This window comes from Pezoporus occidentalis, unplaced genomic scaffold (assembly GCF_034315485.1).
Source record: "Pezoporus occidentalis ecotype Australia unplaced genomic scaffold, CSIRO_AGI_Poc_V1 ctg18, whole genome shotgun sequence".
Classification (NCBI taxonomy): domain Eukaryota; kingdom Metazoa; phylum Chordata; class Aves; order Psittaciformes; family Psittacidae; genus Pezoporus; species Pezoporus occidentalis.
The window spans coordinates 186,919-206,188 of NW_026913640.1; the positions used below are offsets into that span (position 1 = coordinate 186,919).

Below are 19,270 nucleotides of genomic sequence, written 5' to 3' on the forward strand. Positions count from 1 at the left end.
GGTTATCAATCTGCATGAGAGATTCTATATCCTAGATGATGGATCAGTAACAGAACATGTTAAGTGCTTGGACTTTTACCTGGCAGTATACAGTATTAATAAAAGCAACACATTCACATAGGTATTTAATTTTACATATAAATATGTATTTCCTCAGACATAAGGTAACAGATATTTAACTAGGATTTCATCAGCCTTACTCAAGTTTGCTATAGGTATTTTACTGCACCAAGTGCTACGAAAAAAACAATGCAGGTAACAACAAATGCAAGAGTAAGGCCATCTTATATACAATCTACAGCCGTCAGTACCTGTGCAGACACCTCAACATTACAAGACCCACTGGCTTTTCTGTAAACATAATCATTTCTAAGTTGCGTCTAAACAAGAGCAGTAGAGCAGAGGAAAGGGACACACTGTGCTCTTATCCCAAAGGTGTCTGGTGTTTTATTTTCCCTTTTACCAAAGTTATCCCTGCATAAAGGAACAAAACTAACAGATTATGGGAACACTGCACTGATGCAAAGGGGGAAGTGCCAAGCTCTGGTAGACTCTGGAGCTTGGGTGGGGGGCGGGAATCCAACAAAGAGCAATTTCCCCAGTTTTAATCGTTGCCAGGGAGACAGAATTCTTTTGCAAGAGAACTCAAAAGGCTGGGAAAACTATGCACTTCATGCACTCTTCCCTTGAATCAAATACAAATGTGCACTGTTTGTTAGGATTATCACCTAGACAGCTCAAAAAATGAGACAGAGGAGAAACAGGCTTTTCAAAAGTTTAGTTTTATCTTGCCACCAAATACAGCATAAAAACCTGTGAGCTTCCTGTACCTAGGACAAGTCACATCGGCATGTCCTGAAGTTACTTTTAATTTGTGGTACTTAGGATTCTACATATTTTTAAAGCCTCAGAAAGATGGAGTATTTCTAACCCATAAAGAAATAACAACCATCTTTAACTGACATGTATAAATGCTTTTCAGCAGCAGCTGGCAAAATTATTTTTCTGTGATGTTTTTTCTGGAAGGCAAATATACAAGACTATATGCACTGGTAAGTGCTAGGAAACCATTCTTAAGAATAAGTACCAGGTGCAAACATGCATTTGTAAATGCTGAGAACAAAGGTTTTTATTCTACATTTTGCAGTCAAACAACTTTTGTTAAAGAGAGAACTGAAATCCTGAGAGAAGGTATTCAGTGACCAATTCCACCCCAGAATATAATTATGAAATCTTCGCCTTAATTAAAAAAAAAAAAAGGAGGGCACAGAAAATTATAGTGAACTGACATTCCCAGGATACAGGAAAATAGCAGTAATATTACTGGAGGCTTTAGTGAGATCTCATCTGGAAAACAGATCACAATCCTGATCATCTGTGTTCAAGAACAACAGATTCCCATTAGACCAGAGCTAGCAGGATGATGATGCAAATGGAGAACCTAATTTATGAGAAGAGATGAAGGAAGCTCTTAAGATAAAGGACAACGTAACAAAATAGACAATTTATAACCAAGAATTAGGTTGGAAATTAGGGAAAGGCTTTTACTGGAAAGTCAAGCTTTTGAGGTAAATGTTCCAAGAAAAGCAACACTTATAAAATGCAAAAATAATTCACTAGTTATATTCTAGAAAAGTTAGTTTATGAAAGTCATCATGCAAATGATAGTGAGCAGCAGTAGTGTATGATTGAACTTAGAAGGTTTCTCCCATCTGTAATTTCCATTTAAAGATACTAGCCTTCAGTGCTGCAGCCCTACCATATAATATATTCTGCTCTAAAAATAAATAGGTAAAAATCAAAAAGGCTAAACAAAAAAGTTCAGCAAGAGAGGATACTAACTGCATTGACATGATTCAAATCTTGTCAAATAGATTACTAAACACTATAATTAAAAAAGCTTATATACTGTGAAAAAAATCATATAATTCAGTAATTTTCTGATCAGGCTTCCTACAAGCACCACTGATATGCATCTAGAGAGTAGTCTGGATAAGCAATTTTCACATGCAAAACTTCACAGCAATCGTAATATATATACTTACTAGGTGAGTCAGTGTTCAGCAATGTTTACAATACAAGATGTGGTTTCTAACTTGCAAACAGAGATCAAGTTAAAAAGGAATATATTTCCAGTGAACAGATTCTTTTCCATCCTGAAGAGGTGACCTAGTTGATGCTGTCATACCAAACAGACTAATAACTTCAGAATACCTTTTATACAAACTGATATAAAGACACTTGAAAGGGGCCAGCTTAGTCTATCTTCAAATTTACTATTAAATCCAAAAATACTGCCACAGGCATGAAAATAACACACTGCTCTCTACATCCACCTGGAGTAAGATTAGAACAAAGGAGCTTAACCAGCAGCAAAAGGAGAACTAAATCAGATAGCAGGAAAACAATAAAGAACAAAAACCAATTCCGAAGGAAGATCATGGGCTTCCTGTTCCTGGGCTTTTCTTCTAAGAGCAGATTAGACAAACATCAGTCAGGCATGGTATCATGTAACTGATTCTGCACTTCACATTAGTATTTCTCAACCCGTAACACCATGCCTTATTTCTCTTGATCAAGGAGTACTCCATGACTTAACAGACTACATGGTTGCCAGCTAGAACAGGTTTTGCATTTTCCCTGCTAGAGAGAAATAGCTAGAACGTGGCAAATCAAGGTGTGGATTGTTTTGTTTTTTTTTAGATCCATTCTAGCTGTTTTGATCCCTGTGTTATGCCCAGTTACCTATGCTTTACTTTGGTACAAATGAGGACAAAAAATCTACCTCAGATTTTCAAGCCTTCACCCTCCACCACATTGAATTATAATTCACTTTAGGCAATCACTGCTTTTTCTCATGAAGCATATTCACAGGAATAAACATAATTACAAGTTTCAAAAGGTCAAGACATGAAATAGACCTCATCAGTGCAAACCACCGGTTCACCACTTTTCTTAGCAAAGGCAAACCTCTCTAACCTACCACAAATACTGGATCATTTCTATTTTGACTACGACAAAAAGGTGTTTCTTAAAAAAGGAAAAAAGCACCACCAACAGACAAGCATGAGAGATCTGTAGTACAGCACTACTGAAGCAGCAGATGTTCACTAAGAAACATTTTTTCCAAAGACTTTTGACCTTGTATTGAGCTCAGAAGTGACAGTGAAATCATTCACTGACCTCCAAGAACTGCATTTGCTGAATTTAAATTAAGAGCAAGTCTGGATGCAATTCAACTAAAATACATTGAAGTACACACTGGTGCATCCCAAATTATGTTTGGAAATCATATTTAAAGGTATTTTTTAAAAGTGAAACAATGCTAGTGCTACAGAAATTGTTTCCCTGATCAATGTAACTAAGGACTCCGATATCAAAACACATTTTGCTCTGTTTAAAAACACAATTAATAGAAGCCAGTAAAACAAGATAATGTGTAAAAGTACTGAGGTGTATAATCTCAATGAAAGCTCTGTAACTTTAGCCTGACCCTAAAAATACCTGTCCAAGGCATTACCATTCCCATTCTTTCAGAGCACGGATGGTCTTTACTTCCAGAAAACTACTTCTGACTCTCACCAATTTTCTGTTTCTGCAGGCTTATTTTCTGTCATCTCCCTCAGCATACATATACACACACATAATTGCTCTTTTTTAGTTTTACAAAGAATTAATATTGCAGCTATCACCTACTGGTTTCTTTCTTCGATTGTTAGATCCACAACTGTCATTTGTGGCTAACCTTAAAAGCAATCTTGCATGACACCTTACCATTAAGTGGCTGGCAGAACTGCTCTGAAGCGGGCTTCTGACATTCTGCACAAACCATTTTGGAACTGGACTCTTATTTCCCTGGTTTGGGAATTACTGAACTCCGGGGCACTTGTTCCCAATGCAAGGTGAAGTAGTTTATAAAAAAACTAATGAAACCTGAAAGTGTGCTCAAGCAAACGTACAGAAATTTAGAGGAGATACGGAAGTGGATTTTTAACAATTCATGGAAATTGTCTAAATTAACTACCTCAGTTTTTTTTTATTATCAAAGTTGGTTATGAAATACATTAAAAATCCCCAACATTTTATTCAAGATTCTGCATTACAGAATAGCAATAAATTAACCTTATGTTATAGAGAGATGGGTTGAATGGTTTGGACTACTTTATTTCACACCACATTTCACATCTATTAAGCTGTGGTAAGTCTCAATTTTAAGGAGAGAAAGGTGAGGGGGGAAGAACCTAGTTCCCATGTTAGGCAGATTTCATAATTTAAATAACATGAAGGAAAACTGTTCTGCTTCTAATGTACAATAATTTTAACCAGTCTTTATAGAGAAAATAAAAACAGAACTAGCAACCTAACTGACTAAAGAAATGCACCAACTCTGACATAAATATAAAACACAATTTTATTAATGTGTCCTGGTTTCAGCTGGGAGAGTTAATTTTTTTTTCTTATGGAAGAATTATTTTTCCATTATGCTTATAGATTACTTAGCATTCATGCCAAATCATGTCTAAAGCTCACAAAGTTACAAGAAAAACAATGCTGCAAAGCAACAGCCTGAGAATGCAGAAGTTTCAACTTAAATCTGAGATTAACATCTTATTTTCTACTCCAAATATTTAAAAAAAAAAACAAACAAAACCCCAAAAACCTATAAAAGGATAAAAGCATGAACAAATATTCTACCTTAAAATGTGCATCCTCATACTCAGATTCCCACAGCCACTCTACATTTTTGGGAAACTCTTCTTCACTGCCATCATGCAGCTCTTGATTAAAAAGATGCCAAAACACTACACGGGTTCAAATGCCACATAGGGAAAAACTTCTGAAGATATAGTTACAACCCCAATGTTGCAATCTAAAAAAACAGTTCACTTACTATTTCAATCTATTCTTTGTACAGCTAGGGGAATAAAGTTACAACTCCAATCAAAAAGACTTTGGCTACTGACTTTTCTTTGGTTGGTTTTTAAGTGAACATTCTGTTCTTTTAATTGCAGTTTGCTTTAAACTTGATACTAATTCTAACTCCTCTTGACAAAATTTACTTTCCACAAGAACTGACCAGGCATGAAGAGGGTTTCCCTAAGCCAAAGGTTCCACCTGCCATTTACTGAAAACAGCCTTAAGAATATTACAGAAAGACAGCCAGATATCTTTGATCAAAGCCAAAGCTAACATGTATTCTTAGAAAATGCAGGGATGTAAATAAGAAGCTGTGAAATACAAATTCAAGTATTTGCCTAAGGTAACTTTGTTATACTGAGTGAAGACAGCAGCCCATTTTTCCTAAGATTTCAAATACAAAACCTAAGTATTTTTAAAAATCTAAATCCCCAGTTACTGCAAATGCATGAAATGCATTTGAAAGTGTAATGTCTTCCTTCAGTTTTAGAACATTTGATCAAATCCTAACATTTTTTTCCAACAAAAACACAGCCAGCTAAAGTAAACAGGTAAATGCTAAGCATAATAGAATACCCTTTTTTTTGACCAATAACTAGTACAGCAGATCATTTACTGCAAATCAGAGTAATTTCTACAGTTATTTTTTAAAAATGGCTAAAAGCCATAAAAACAGATGAGGACTTAATGCAGTGAATTGGAAAGTCAAAAAAACTTTCCTGAAGGACACTATGAACAACTGGTTCAGCAAAATGGCATAATGTATTCTCTCTGCTATTTCAAAACGTTCAGTAATTGATCATTGTGAAAAAGAACATAACTGATGTGAAAAGGAAGAACATATTATTTGATTTTTCAGGGTAATGTTTAAAACCATACCATTACTTAGCACTGATTTAAGAACTCACTAACACTGTGGTACATAAAATGGATTTTTTAAATTGAAAAATATTTTGATGTTATATTAAAAAATTACACAGAAAAATCTACTATATTGGTGCTATTAAAATACAAATTCCCATTATCCTAAATTTCAAGAAGCTTCTACCTGACTCATGTTTTCTTGTGAAAAGCCTATCATAAAATAAACAGCTGGTAGGACCAGAGAGAGTAGAATAGGAATTTGGCACTGAGGAAATCTGAAGACAACTTTTGTGTTCATGGTAACAAACCAGACATTTTTTTACGGGAAGAGCTCCAAAAAATTTATTACACTCAGGAATTACTGCTTTGTCCAGGACTAACTGCTCTTGCTTCAGGGTCATTGTTTCTATTGCATTCTTTCTGAATGGGTCCAATTTTCATCTCTGCATTTCAATCGCCATTTTAGGACAACCCTTGTGCCCTAAAGACAGAGAAGCCATGCCCTCTCAGTATCACCTTTTACTCCTTTATTGGCTAAGAAATGTCACCGGTTAAGTTGAAGGAGTCATCAGTTTAAGACCTGTATTTTGTCTGACTGTAGGCAAAACTTCAGCTTCTCAAGAAACCCCTAACATTCAGCTGCAGACACCTCTTCATGTGCCTGATGTAAACCAGAGCGATGCATCAGAACAAAGTAATTTAATGAATAAAAGGTGACTAAAATGTCCCAAACAGAATAAAACAGCCTTCCCATTGTAGCTTTGTGATCTTAAGTTCAGCGAAGAAAACTAAAAAAAACAACTTTATTAATGAATGACACTATGAGTCTTCCATAACCATTATATGGTAAAATGACAAGTATTGTTTGGCTTCTGCTAGTGAGTACTTCATGATATGCTTTAAAAACCGTGTGCTCTCTGAGGCTATAGAGACCCTCAGAAGGACAGGCTACTTCCTAAACCTTTTTTTGTCCACAAGCTAGGGGGATTTCTGCCTCTTAAAAGGAATTAGCAGAAGGTCCTTTAAGTAAACTATTGTAAGGACTATATTATAGAAGTACTGGTGTACAGTCTGCATAATCTCCTTTAACGGTATTTAAGGCTAATCAAGGCTAATCAGACATACACCATTTGGGATTGGTCTTGGTATCTTCCATTCTGCTTCAAAACAAGCAATCAAAGTAGCTTTTTCTTGAGACTACAAAAAATATGACCACCTCTCTGTCCTACTACTTCACATTTTTATATTTAAATTCACAAGTTTTCTACTACTTGACTTCCGCTCACTTATTAAACTGTGACTTTGCCAAATTCTTCATTTTGTATCAACCAGCACTGTATTTTATACAGCTATTCTACATTCAACTTCTAAAACATGTACAGATTACACAATAACTTCACAGACTCTCACGGGGCATAATCCACTTCCTGCTGAAGTCCACATGAACCTACTGATTTTGCAAGTGCACCCAGAGCTCTCCAAAGCCATGATTTCTACTAGAAAGTTATCACTGGAAATAATTATTTCTTGTCTCCAGTGAGCTGTATGTAATTTTCAGAAGAAAGCTCATAAAGCAAGGAGATTCATTCTTCTACACTGACAAAGCCTAAAGCTGTAAAACCAAATACCCAAGCCATAAAAACAATAAAGACTACTTGAACCTGTCACAGGCTATTATCCCCTTCCTATGAATAAAAATACTTAAAAGAGCAAAATACTAATCTTTTCTTCCACAAGAGGCTGAAAGAGCCAAGGGGGAAAGTAGTCTGTGTTAGGCTCATTGAACAATGCTTATGTATTTTACAGTTAGCTTTAAATATGGCAGAGTAGGTTATAATCCAACTTTCTGTTCCCACATATAGTCCCTGAACAAGAGAGTGATTTCCACTGGATATGATGCATTAACAAGAAGCCTGTGAAACTGATGAGATACTGAGGAGGTCCATATCTGTTACAAAACAATATAAATTATATTACCAACTGTAATTAGGTAAACCACAACCATTTTCAGCATGCTTTACCACTATAATTGATTCTCTTCTCTAAAAGACCGATTTTTATTGGTACAAGCACTAACACGTCCTTACCTTTTTGTACCTCCTGTAATAAACTAAGAATTCAGTATTTTTATTCCAATTGAGCTACAAACTCAGATAGTGTTAAAAACAAATTACAAAAAGAAAACCAACACCTTCAAAGTTATTACTAAAAAATAAGAGTAGCAGAATAAGATCTATATGGTAATTCCATCAGTATTATCAAATCTTAAAGAAATAAATAAGTTAGTATACATACTTTTCTGCCTGGAGCTTTGTGGTTTTTACTATCAAGTCCTGGGTTTGTTCCTTTGCTGCCTAGAATACAATTAGAACCATTAAGTATGTGAAAACCACAAACATATCAGATGTATTACACAACCCTTAAAATATGTAATACTTTTGAAGCTTTCTGACCATAAGGCCTTCTTGAACGAAGTATTCATTAACTCTATCTATTTTCAGGCATGAAAATATACTTGTCCATATATATTTTCATCTCTTCATAGATTTATATTCACGTACCACTGATTAATTTAACACAAAAATATTATTATAAACATTGGAAATTGTTCTGATTAACTTGTCTGTTGACTACAAATTGTTTGCTGTTACAAACTGAAAAATGAAACAAGTTCCTTCAGATGCTAAACCACCCAGTACCACTGTTCATTCAGACATTCTTAACATGAATACAGCTCTGCTGGTCTAAGCAAGTTTACCTCCACTGTCCAAACAGCTTAGAGGGCTGTTACAGGGCTGTAAGGACCAAGAAGGATTATTAGGAAAAATTTCTTCACCAAAAGGGCTGTCAAATATTGGAATAGGCTGCCCAGGCAAGTGGTGGAGTCACCATCACTGGTGTACATGTAGATGTGGTGCTTAGAGACATGGTTTAGTGGTGGACTTGGGAGTGACAGGTTAACAGTTGGACTCAATGATCTTAAAGGTCTTTTCCAACCTAAACTATTCTATCAGGTTTTCCAATCTAAAACATTCTATGTGATGAACATTTAGTTCATCACAGTACTAAATGTTCAATGATGACAATGTAAGGGAACCCATGCAGAAACAATTTTGTTACAGATAGAAGGCATGACTAAAGGGATTGCTGCAACTGATGTTAAAGAGTTCTGAAACTTATCACTCTGAAAGGAGATAAAAGACATCAGGAGTTGTCTTCCCACTAGATACCACCAGTGACCATTTAGACAGAAAAATAAGAAGATTTAACCAAACAAAAAATACTGAAATCAAAACACATTCAGCATGGAATAATACTGCAAGTGAAGAGGTGGAAACAGCTATAAAGATATTCTGCATGAATAATTTCACTAAATTATGGTGTTTGCCAAAATGAAGATGCCAGTCTTGAAACCCGTGAGATGTCTAATGCAAGAATATACACACACTGATTCGCTTCAGCCTTTCTATCTGTCACACTTCATTAGTTACAGTGGAAAAGCAGTCAAGGTACAGGAACGCTTTGAAAGGTGAAAGTAGAACTGCAACCACTCAAGTACAACTCTGGTCATCAGAGGGAGCCTGAGCTGTTCCATGAATATAGACAGTGGGCACCACTAAGGTGCATTTGCTGAATTTTCTAAAGGAAACTATTATGGACTTGCATGCAAATTTGATAAAAACTCAACAGAATTTACTGAACATTTAGTAGTTCCAAAATACTTTACCTTTAAGCTTTTAATATCTTATATAAATTGTAATATTGGTGGTTTTTAATGTATTTGTATTTTAAACTCATTTTTTAATATTTTCAATGTTTCAGCCTAACAAAAAAAGACTTACAACAAAAGAGCAGACCTGAACAATTCAGTACGTAAGCCTACTAATTCCAGACTGGTTTCTTCCCCCTCTTCCTTCAGAGCTGTAGATTTTAATAAACCAGAAAGACAGAAGAAATTTGCTTCCTTTCCAGTACTTTCTGGACAGAAGTACTGATTGCCAAGAAGAATGCTAACTGTAGGACAGCAGTAATGAAGGAAAAGCAGGATTTTTTAGATCTAGCTAAATATCAGGAAGCCGGTTTTTATTTCCATGCATTCAAATGCAGGCCAGATACTGCTGTTATTGTACCTATGTGATGCAGGAGCTTACATTGAATCAAAACAAGGTAACTGCTAGAAAAGAGTCAGATAAGCCAAACAAAAAAAACCCAGAAGGCTGGTATTTGAAGTTTCTTGCAGATCCAAAATAGAAATATTTTTCTCTTCCTTCCCACCTCAGTATACTAATTAAAACTTGCATTATCCTTCAACCTTTCTTTATTCCATTGCAGCACTTGCTTCCTTCTCTCCCTTTCACTGCATTATTGACTGCATCAAGTCATTGTCCTGAAATCAGATCTGACTGGTTATTTGGATTGCATGATATTATAAACTTACAAAACAAAAAAAGGTTAAAAGCTTTTTGGCTTATCAATATATAATCCCTTTCATATCTTGTATTTTTTCTGTTCTCTTAATACACCGCTATCTTAGCACACCTTTCTGCCTTACATGCTATAGATTCTTGTCTTTGCACCTTCTATTTGCACTAGTTAATTCATTTTTGTCTTCTCATTCAGCCTGAGCACATGCCTGCAAGTCTTCATGTTCTATTACAGATAAAATACCAGAGTATTTGACAACCTAGTGCTAGTTCATGGGCTTCTTAACTTACACTCATGCAGACATAGAAAACATGGGTTGAACTGATACAAGTTACAAGTTCTGCAGGGCTGTAGAGGAAATCTCCTGCAGGGCACACAACAAAAGTACCTACTGACTTTAACAGAAAATCACTGCAGGGTGGCTCTACTCTGGAAAAATAATCACAGATGATAGTTACAATTCAAGATCTGAAGACAGACAAGAGTAAAAATCTGCATGGACGCTTGACTCATTTCCACATTTAAGAGTTCAACCAAATAGTTCCTGAACTGCAGGAGGGAACACAACCACATTAACAATGTTCAAAGAGATCTGAGACCTCTGAGGTGCCTTATCTATTGCCACCACAACTGAAAACTGAGTACTGCAGAGAGCTACACTATACACTCACCGTTTCTGGAAAAAGTTCATCAAACTACAATCATTCTTATGGGAATTATAGACAATGGCTATGAAACCTATTCATCTAAGTAGGAGGACACCTAATGTACCCACACACACATAAGGAGGGGAAAAAACAACTGTTGTCACAGGATTTTTTACTGAAGGATTCTCATTCACATGCTACAGCTTATGTGCTATATTCAGAACAGATTTGCTTTAGCAAAACATCCACACTTCAGTATACATAAACCTTGTACACTAAACCCAAGCCAGATTTAGTAACACATTCTAAAACACAACTTGTTGTCGTCCCCCCCCCCCCCCCAAATGCTGTGGATTCAGGATTAATATGGAACAGAATTGTTTTTGTTGCATATCAACATACTGACACACTAGACTTGTCTCCCTCTTTGGATAAGATGATACTTTCTTATGAATATAACTGAAGTATTTATATGAACACATAACACAAGAGAGGTTGTCAATATGAAAGGTACACAAATTTTAAATTTAAATACACAAATGTAAGTAAACGTTTGGTCTCGCACACATCCAATCTAATAAAATATTTTCTCTCCACTCCTGAAATGGATTTCACACCACTATTCTCAAAATAAGTATATTGCTGCATACTGAAGTGCAATTTGGAAGAAATTAACACATTTTCTAAACAAGTAAAAAGAAACCAATTAATGTCCTAAAGTAATATAACACACATACTGTGGAAACATCTTGGTGTCACTGTTAGTACTTCAACTTTTAAAAGAAAATAGTTGCATGTCAAAACAAAACATATACAAAGAACATCTACTCATATATTACCTTCAAACGACTGGACATATCTTCACAGCAGCTGCTCATCGCTTGTACATCTTCATTTATACTCTCAAGCTCCTAAATAAGTTCAAATAATAGTAACTGTGATTTAAATCAGAAATGCCATGCCTAGGCCGAGCTTCATCCCACCAAAACAAGATACCCAAGCTACAAGGAACAGATTTGCTCTAGACTCCCTGTTAATGGAGAGAATGTACCTCTAAAGATCAACGTGCACCTGGGATCTTAATCTGTTTGAAACATCATCTCTCTCTGCGCAAGACTTTTCATCAAATGAAATAAATTGTGAAATGGTTTTATTGTAAAAGTACATTTGTCCTGGAAAGTCAAAATCTCTCTTAAATCTTTTTTTCTTTGTTTAAACTTTAAATTACATAGCAGCACTCTTGCAAGACAGCTAGTCACACTGTAAAAAATGCTACCTCTTTAACTTGCTTGAAAATGTGAACAAATTCTTCATTTATGGCTAAGCTTCGTCGTTCAATGTCTCCACGCAAGTTTCTTCGGGTGCGCAAACTGTTTTCAACAAAAAAGGTCGAGAGAGCCTTGAGTGCTTCCAGCATTTCCTAGAAAATAAACCAAAAAACACTTTAACTTTCCATACAGTTACAAAGAAGTTGGTTACATTGTGTGCAACCATCCCAAACCCATGGTCTCATTAAAAAAACCCAAACAACACTATTACTGGGTTTAGACAAAGAACTAACTAAACACAATCCACATCAGTTCATAAACAAGTAAAATAACTGCTCAGTCTTTCTTATTACATAATCAACTAGGCTGGAAAAGACCTTTACGATCATCAAGTCCAACCATTTCCCCAGGACTGCCAAGACCACCACTAAACTACGCCACTGAGGGCCTCATCTACACAGTCATGAACACTTCCATGTTTCCACCACTTTCCTGGGCAGCCTGTTCCAATACCTGATTACCTCTCTGTGAAGAGATTTTTTGTAATATCCAATTTTTTTGTAATATCCAAAGAATATATTTGCATGTTGTAACACAAAACTTTTGACTACTATTTTATAATAACCTTCATCAGTAAGATCACATTCGGTTAAAGCATGAGCTAACCACAGTTACGAAATATTTAAACCAAATAAGCCTGACACCCGCGCCTGAGCTAAGCAATACAAACCTCCCTCCGATCCGAGGGGATCGGGCAGGTACTTGGCATGTCAGCGGAGCAGCAGAAATGAACCCGACTGCTAACGAACGCTGCAAACGTCAGGCTGCGCCTCCGCAGCGGAACTGAGGGTACGACCGGGCTCGCTTCCCAGCCCCGGAGCCTATCGGGGCTCGCTGCCCCTGACGGCTCATCCGGCCGATTCCCCGCAGGACGCTCCCCGCCGGGCAGGCCCCGGTCCCCGCCTCGCCCCTCAGCCGCGCGCGCCCCACCTTGTCGTTCTCCAAGCGGGTCTCCAGGATCTTGTTGAGCTTGCGGGACAGGGGGTTGCTGCCAGGGGCAGCCGGCAGCCCCGGAGTGGGGACGGCGGGCAGCTGCGGCGCGGCAGTATCGGCCATGGCTACCTCAGCGCCGCGGCGATGGACCGGCTCCGGCGGAAACGCGGTCCTAACGCTTTGGTTCCGGCCTGGCCTAAGGCGTCGGCCCGCGGCCGTTGAATGCGAGGAGGTTGGATCGCTGGTACAGGTGGCATTTGGGAGACTAAATAAATCATTTTGAAATGGTCATAAGAAAGAGGGTTCACTTCCTGAGGTCGGATAGCTGTGGTTTGTGTTCAGTTCTGAGCCCCTTAATACAAGAGAGATACTGAGTTGCTGGAGTGGGTCCTGAGAAGGGCAGTGAAGGTGGTGAAGAGTCTAGAGAACAAGTCTGATAAGGAATGGCTAAGGGGCTGGGGTTGTTTAGTCTGGAGGAGAGAAGGCTCAGCGGAAACCTTATCGGTCTCTACAACTACCCGATAGGAGGTTGTAATGAGGTGGGGGTTGGTCTCCCCAGTAACAAATCATAGGACAAGAGGTAACAGCCTCAAGCTGCACCAGAGGAGGTTTAGATTGGATATTAGGAAAGATTTCTTACAGAGAGGGTGCTCAGGCACTGGAACAGGCTGCCCAGGGAAGTGGTGGAATCACCATCCCTGGAAGTGTTCAAAAACTGTAGAGGAGGCTCTTAGTGACCTGGTGGACTTGGCATTCATGGGGTATTGGTTGGACTTGATGATCTTAGAGGTCTTTCCAACCTGGTTGATTCCGTGATTCTGTGATTTAATGCATGAAATAAATGCTTTTGTTACAATCATAACTAAAAAGGAAAAACAAATGACTCTGAAAGTATTCAAGGCCAGGTTGAACGGGGTTTGAGCAACCTGGTCTAGTGGAAAGTGTCCCTGCCTATGGCAGGGGAGCTGAAACTAATGATCTTTAAGGTCCCCCCCAACCCAAATCATTTTGATTCTTTACTGCAGAAGCTAATAGCAATGACAGGAAAAACGTGTCAAAATGAGGAGGGTGTCTTGTTTTGCCTGTGCATTTACTGCCACAGAGGTTCTACCTCTGAGGTCTCCTTGTGGATTAAGAGTAGCAGAGCTGCCTTTCACCATGGTGCAGAGATGTGGCTCCATGAACCAGGGTCGTGGTGGGATCCACATCCCCTGCCATAGTAGCATCAGCCTCCACACCCCAGGACAGCCTGGACAGAGGCCTGTAGCCTTGCCACTCTAATGGTTTGGCGCAAACATCCCCTGAAGCCTGGCTGCATGTCCCGCTTTTGTTCTGCAGCCATGACATGTCCCATCTCAAGCACTGAGGTGCAATGAAGGGATATCTGTGAGCGTTTCCAAAGGACGAAAACCTGATATGCAGATGAAGGCCAGGTGCCATGGAAAGAATTATAGAATCATAGATTGGTCAGAGCTGGAAAGGATCTTAAGACCATCTAGTTCCAACCCCCCCTGCCATGGGCAGGTACATCTCACACTAAACCATGTTGCCAAAGGTTCTGTCCAACCTGGCCTTGAACACTGCCAGGGATGAAGCATTTACCATTTCTTCAGGCAACCCATTCCAGTGCCTCACCACCCTCACAGTAAAGAACTTCTTCCTTATATCTAACCTGAACTTCCCCTGTTTTAAGTTTGAATCCATTACTCCTTGTCCTATCGCTACAGTCCCTAATGAAGAATTACTCTCCATCATCCTTATAGGCCCCTTTCAGATACAGGAAGGCTGCTATGAGGCCTCCATGCAGCCTTCTCTTCTCCAGGCTGAACAGCCCCAACTTTCTCAGTCTGTCTTCATACGGGAGTGCTCCAGTCCCCTGATCATACTCACGGCTCTCTTCTGGACTTGCTTCAATAGCTCCATGTCCTTCTTATGTTGAGGACACCAGAACTGCACACAATACTCCAAGTGGGGACTCACAAGAGAAGAGGGGCAGGATCACCTCCCTGGACCTGCTGGTCACGCTCCTTTTGATACAGCCCAGGATACGGTTGGCTTTCTGGGCTGCGAGCGCACACTGCTGGATTATGTTAAATTTCTCATCAACCAACACCCCCAAGTCCTTCTCCACAGGGCTGCTCTGAATCTCTTCTCTGCCCAACCTGTAGCTGTGCCTGGGATTGCTCCGAGCCAGGTGTAGGACCTTGCACTTGCCATGGTTAAACTTCATAAGGTTGGCATCAGCCCACCTCACAAGCGTGTCAAGGTCCCTCTGGATGGCATTCCTTCCCTCCAGGGTATCAACAGAGCCACACAGCTTGGTGTCATCTGCAAACTTGCTGAGGGCGCACTCAATCCCACTGTCCATGTCACTGATGAAGATGTTGAACAAGACTGGTCCCAATCCCGATCCCTGAGGTACACCGCTCGTTACTGTTTTCCAACTGGACATTGAGCCATTGACCACAACTCTATGCATGCTGCCTTCCAGCCATTTCTATATCCACTGAGTGGTCCATCCATCAAATTATATCTCTCCAGTTCAGATACAAGGATGTCGTGCGGGACAGTGCTGAATGCTTTGCACAAGTCAAGGTAGTTCATGTCAACTGCTTTGCCCCTATCCATCAGTTCTGTGGCCCCATCATAGAAGGCCTACAGCACACAGCTCTTACATAAAAACACAAGGGTCCCACCATGATATTAGCTCTGAAAACAACAGCACCTTGCATATGCAAATTAAAGTCTTTTTCCGTTTGTCTGATGGTGTGTTGATCAAAAAGCAGTCTCAAGCAGTAGCTTACCCCTTGAGGAGTTTGGAGACTTCACATTGTTCTTCTGTAGGCTTTTCCTGAAAAGAACTGCAAGCAGATCAAGTAGCCTTTGCCCAAGATGGAGCACTGATCTTCTGAATGTTTTAATTCACTTTTTCTTTTAGTTTGATTCATTTATCCATGAAAAAATTATATGATCAGAGCCGCCTTCCTAAAATCTTAGCATGATGGGGACAGTGATAGGATATTTTTCTATTTAATTTTTATTTTTGTTTGCTTCCTCACATGGATCCACTACATAAAAGGCCAGGTTTTCTGAACAGCCTGTGCAGTGACTTGTTTCTACTCTCAGCTAGTCAGCAAGCAGGTTTTCAAGTATTTTCAGACACTTGTTTCCCTTAGTTTCTGTTCTTCCACCCCATTACACTGATGTTATTTTCTCTTAGATGTCCTTTACTTCTGACTAAGCTTCTGGGAGACAGGATCTCCCTTCTCCATGTCAGAAGAGATAAAACAGTATGCAGTCATCACAAGTGTGAGCAATTAGTATGTAAGCATGTCAAGAAAATCCTATTATTAGAAAGATTCCCTCTGAGCTATAAATTGGATGCTGTTAGTAGTTTGAACATTTCAAATGCTGCTAACCTGTTGAATGAGTTGACAGAGGGAAGGCACACTTTGAAGTCAACAAGACCTGAATATCTGAACCGCAGGTGTCAGAAAAGTGAAGACCATTGCTGAGGCTCATCCAGCAAGTTATACTATAAATATACAAGGAGCAACAAATATTCTCCTCTATCAGTTGGGACATGAATTTTCTTTTTAAGCACCCAGTTGTGCTTTCAGATGCTCATTGAACGGTGTGCATTTTTGCAAGAATGTGTTTCATGAGCCAGAATGCTTCTAGCTCACGTAACATAGGGCTATCAGGAACTGATAGGATTCTGAAACAGCATGCATTTATGTGTGCATAAGAAGAAGTAATAATGGGAGCACTTTTTAACCTCCCACAACTGAAAGAAGTATTTGCATGAGGACACCAAGGCTTATCTTTTGTTCTTCTTTTAGGAATATTGGATGCAGCTACAGAAAAAAATCCTCATCTGCAGGAAGCTGGTTACAGTAGCTTGCTGCTCAGCTATGCTAGCCTTCTGAAAGCGATAATAGCTCTCTATGCTGCAGGCCGTATAGATGGTCAGGTGAGTGGAAATCAGCTTTGCCAGGCTCTCCACTGCACACAACATAACCCAGATGAGATCCATCATTGCCTTACATTCTTCACTGATTCTCTGCCGTCAAATTATTCATTAGCTTTTTCCAGCATTGTGTGCTGTGGTTGGGCTAGAAAATCCAGCTGATACGCAGGAGTACAGGAAAATGTTCTGTGTCTTCAAGTCAATTAGAGTTATATTTTTTGATCATTTATTTTCTGAGAGGTTAATATTGTAGATACTTTCCACCACACCACATCAGCCCATTCCTTGAGCTAACAGTTTTTCTAAAGCTCAGACAGTGCTGATCCCATTCTGCAAATTAAGGTATGACTCTGTGACTGATTTGGCCAAAGGTCACCCTGACAGCAACCTGTAGTCATGTAGTGAAACCTGTCTGTGTCCCTTGAAGGTCCAGAGGAATGTACAGTTCTCAAATTTTTTGTTAGCTCATGCTATTTCACTTGAGGATTTATTGTCATGCCTCACAGTCAGCAGTAATGGCTATAATATATGTGATGCTGAATCAGCCACCTGGTTGGAGGGCTGTTTGTTATAACTCACTGAAAAGATAACACAAGCAGTACAATATGCACTTTAATGCATACCAAACCCATGAAATCTTCCTGTTCATCTTCTGCTAAAGATACCCCCAACCACTGATTTCAAGGGAAGCACTGTGTCAGCAAAACTAATAGGGTTTGATCCAAATATATGTGTCCCTAGAACTCTAGAGGATACAGGACTTCTCTAAGGAAGTGGTCATCCAACTACATGGCCACATCCTGGGCAAGGTCAATAGCCTTGGTGATGGCACTGCCACTCACTTCAGTAAGGGTCCAAATTATCACCTAGAAAAAAGGAAACAAATAGCCTAGATGGTGAAGAACTAATATCTGCTTGTGGCTGACTGACAACATCACCTTAGTGACACTGTGTCTCTGTGGCTGAGGTATAAAGCTTATCTTAGTTTGCATGTGCTAATTACTATGCAGATATGTAATACAGGAGATTATTGTTATGATTATAATAACAATATAGCAATGATGAAGAATATTTTGGGGAAAAATAATAATTAAAAAAGTAAAAGCCAGACACAAGCAAACACATGGTATATTAACACATATTTATATATATAGAATAAATATATTTATCTATAAATATATTAACACATGATATAATGGTAATGGTGTTTTCCAGGCCTGCTATTCTTTCTCTTCAAGCAATGACTGCCTATATCCTGCTGGCAAAACATCTCTGGAACATGTTCTGTTTTACAAATGAAATAAAAGTAACCCAAACAACTGAACAAATATTACAATTATTCACCATCATGCAGAGAAACAGTACACTTTGCTATGTCTTGATCTCACATGAGGTCAGTCTCTAGTGAAGAAAATCTGATGAATACCTAAATTAATGGGCAGTGCCTCCATATCAGCTAATCAGCACAAGGCCATTTATGGGATTATGACATGGCCATGACATGGATCATGAGAAGCCAAAGGTATAACTAATAAATCATAGGAATTATGGCATTAGAAAAAATGCCTTTTGAGTAAATACATCAGCAGCACAAGTTTTAACACAAACCATGATTGATGCAAGCTTAGCAGAGTTCTGTGACATTGCGATCCCTTAATGGAAATCCAGACCACTGCCTTAAGCCACCACAGCAAGTGGTGAACCATGGCTACTTCTCACTGAAATGCCTGCATAGCTTAGGTGTTCCTGTTATCCCAGGAACCCAATCACCATGTTGCTTTGTGTTTATAGTTCAAGTCACTGAAGACACATGATAAATGTAACGTATATTTCTGCCATTCAGGATTAATACAGAATTTCAACATAATATTACTCTGCTTTGCAAGACAACGTATATAGTAACAAAATCTATAACGAAGTACATTTTTGTAGCCTTTTCCATTTCATTCTCTCTATTTCATTGACTGGCTGGTCTCTGAAACCTATTTGTCTTTTCCAAAGCTTCTTTTAAACTCCTGTTGTTGCCATCTTGCCCTTTATGTACCTAGCCACACACACACTTCTGCCACACAAGCAGGGTAGTATGACTGGCTTCTCTCAGCTCCAGCCTATTTCCTTACCATAGTCACTATCCAAAGTACAGTCATTAGCATTAATAACTGCTGTACTGGATCTGGTAGTTGTTC

General features: G+C 38.8%; 1 protein-coding gene across 3 annotated transcripts in view; it reads right to left on the bottom strand.

Annotated features, from left to right (window-relative positions):
* Nucleotides 1-13,287, bottom strand: part of COG6 (component of oligomeric golgi complex 6) — a 54,960-nt gene extending 41,673 nt beyond the window's left edge. Inside the window, exons 1-4 of one of the 3 annotated variants that reach the window (XM_062614975.1) lie at nucleotides 13,112-13,287; nucleotides 12,130-12,273; nucleotides 11,693-11,764; nucleotides 8,077-8,135 (exon numbers count right to left, since the gene is read on the bottom strand). In XM_062614975.1, the coding sequence (XP_062470959.1) occupies nucleotides 8,077-8,135; nucleotides 11,693-11,764; nucleotides 12,130-12,273; nucleotides 13,112-13,237 (401 nt within the window). In that variant the 5' untranslated portion in view covers nucleotides 13,238-13,287. Of the gene's footprint in view, nucleotides 1-8,076; nucleotides 8,136-11,692; nucleotides 11,765-12,129; nucleotides 12,274-12,851; nucleotides 13,041-13,111 lie in introns of those variants that run through there. The other 2 variants (XM_062614973.1, XM_062614974.1) reach the window with 2 other exon arrangements.
* Nucleotides 13,288-19,270: the final 5,983 nt, after the last annotated feature.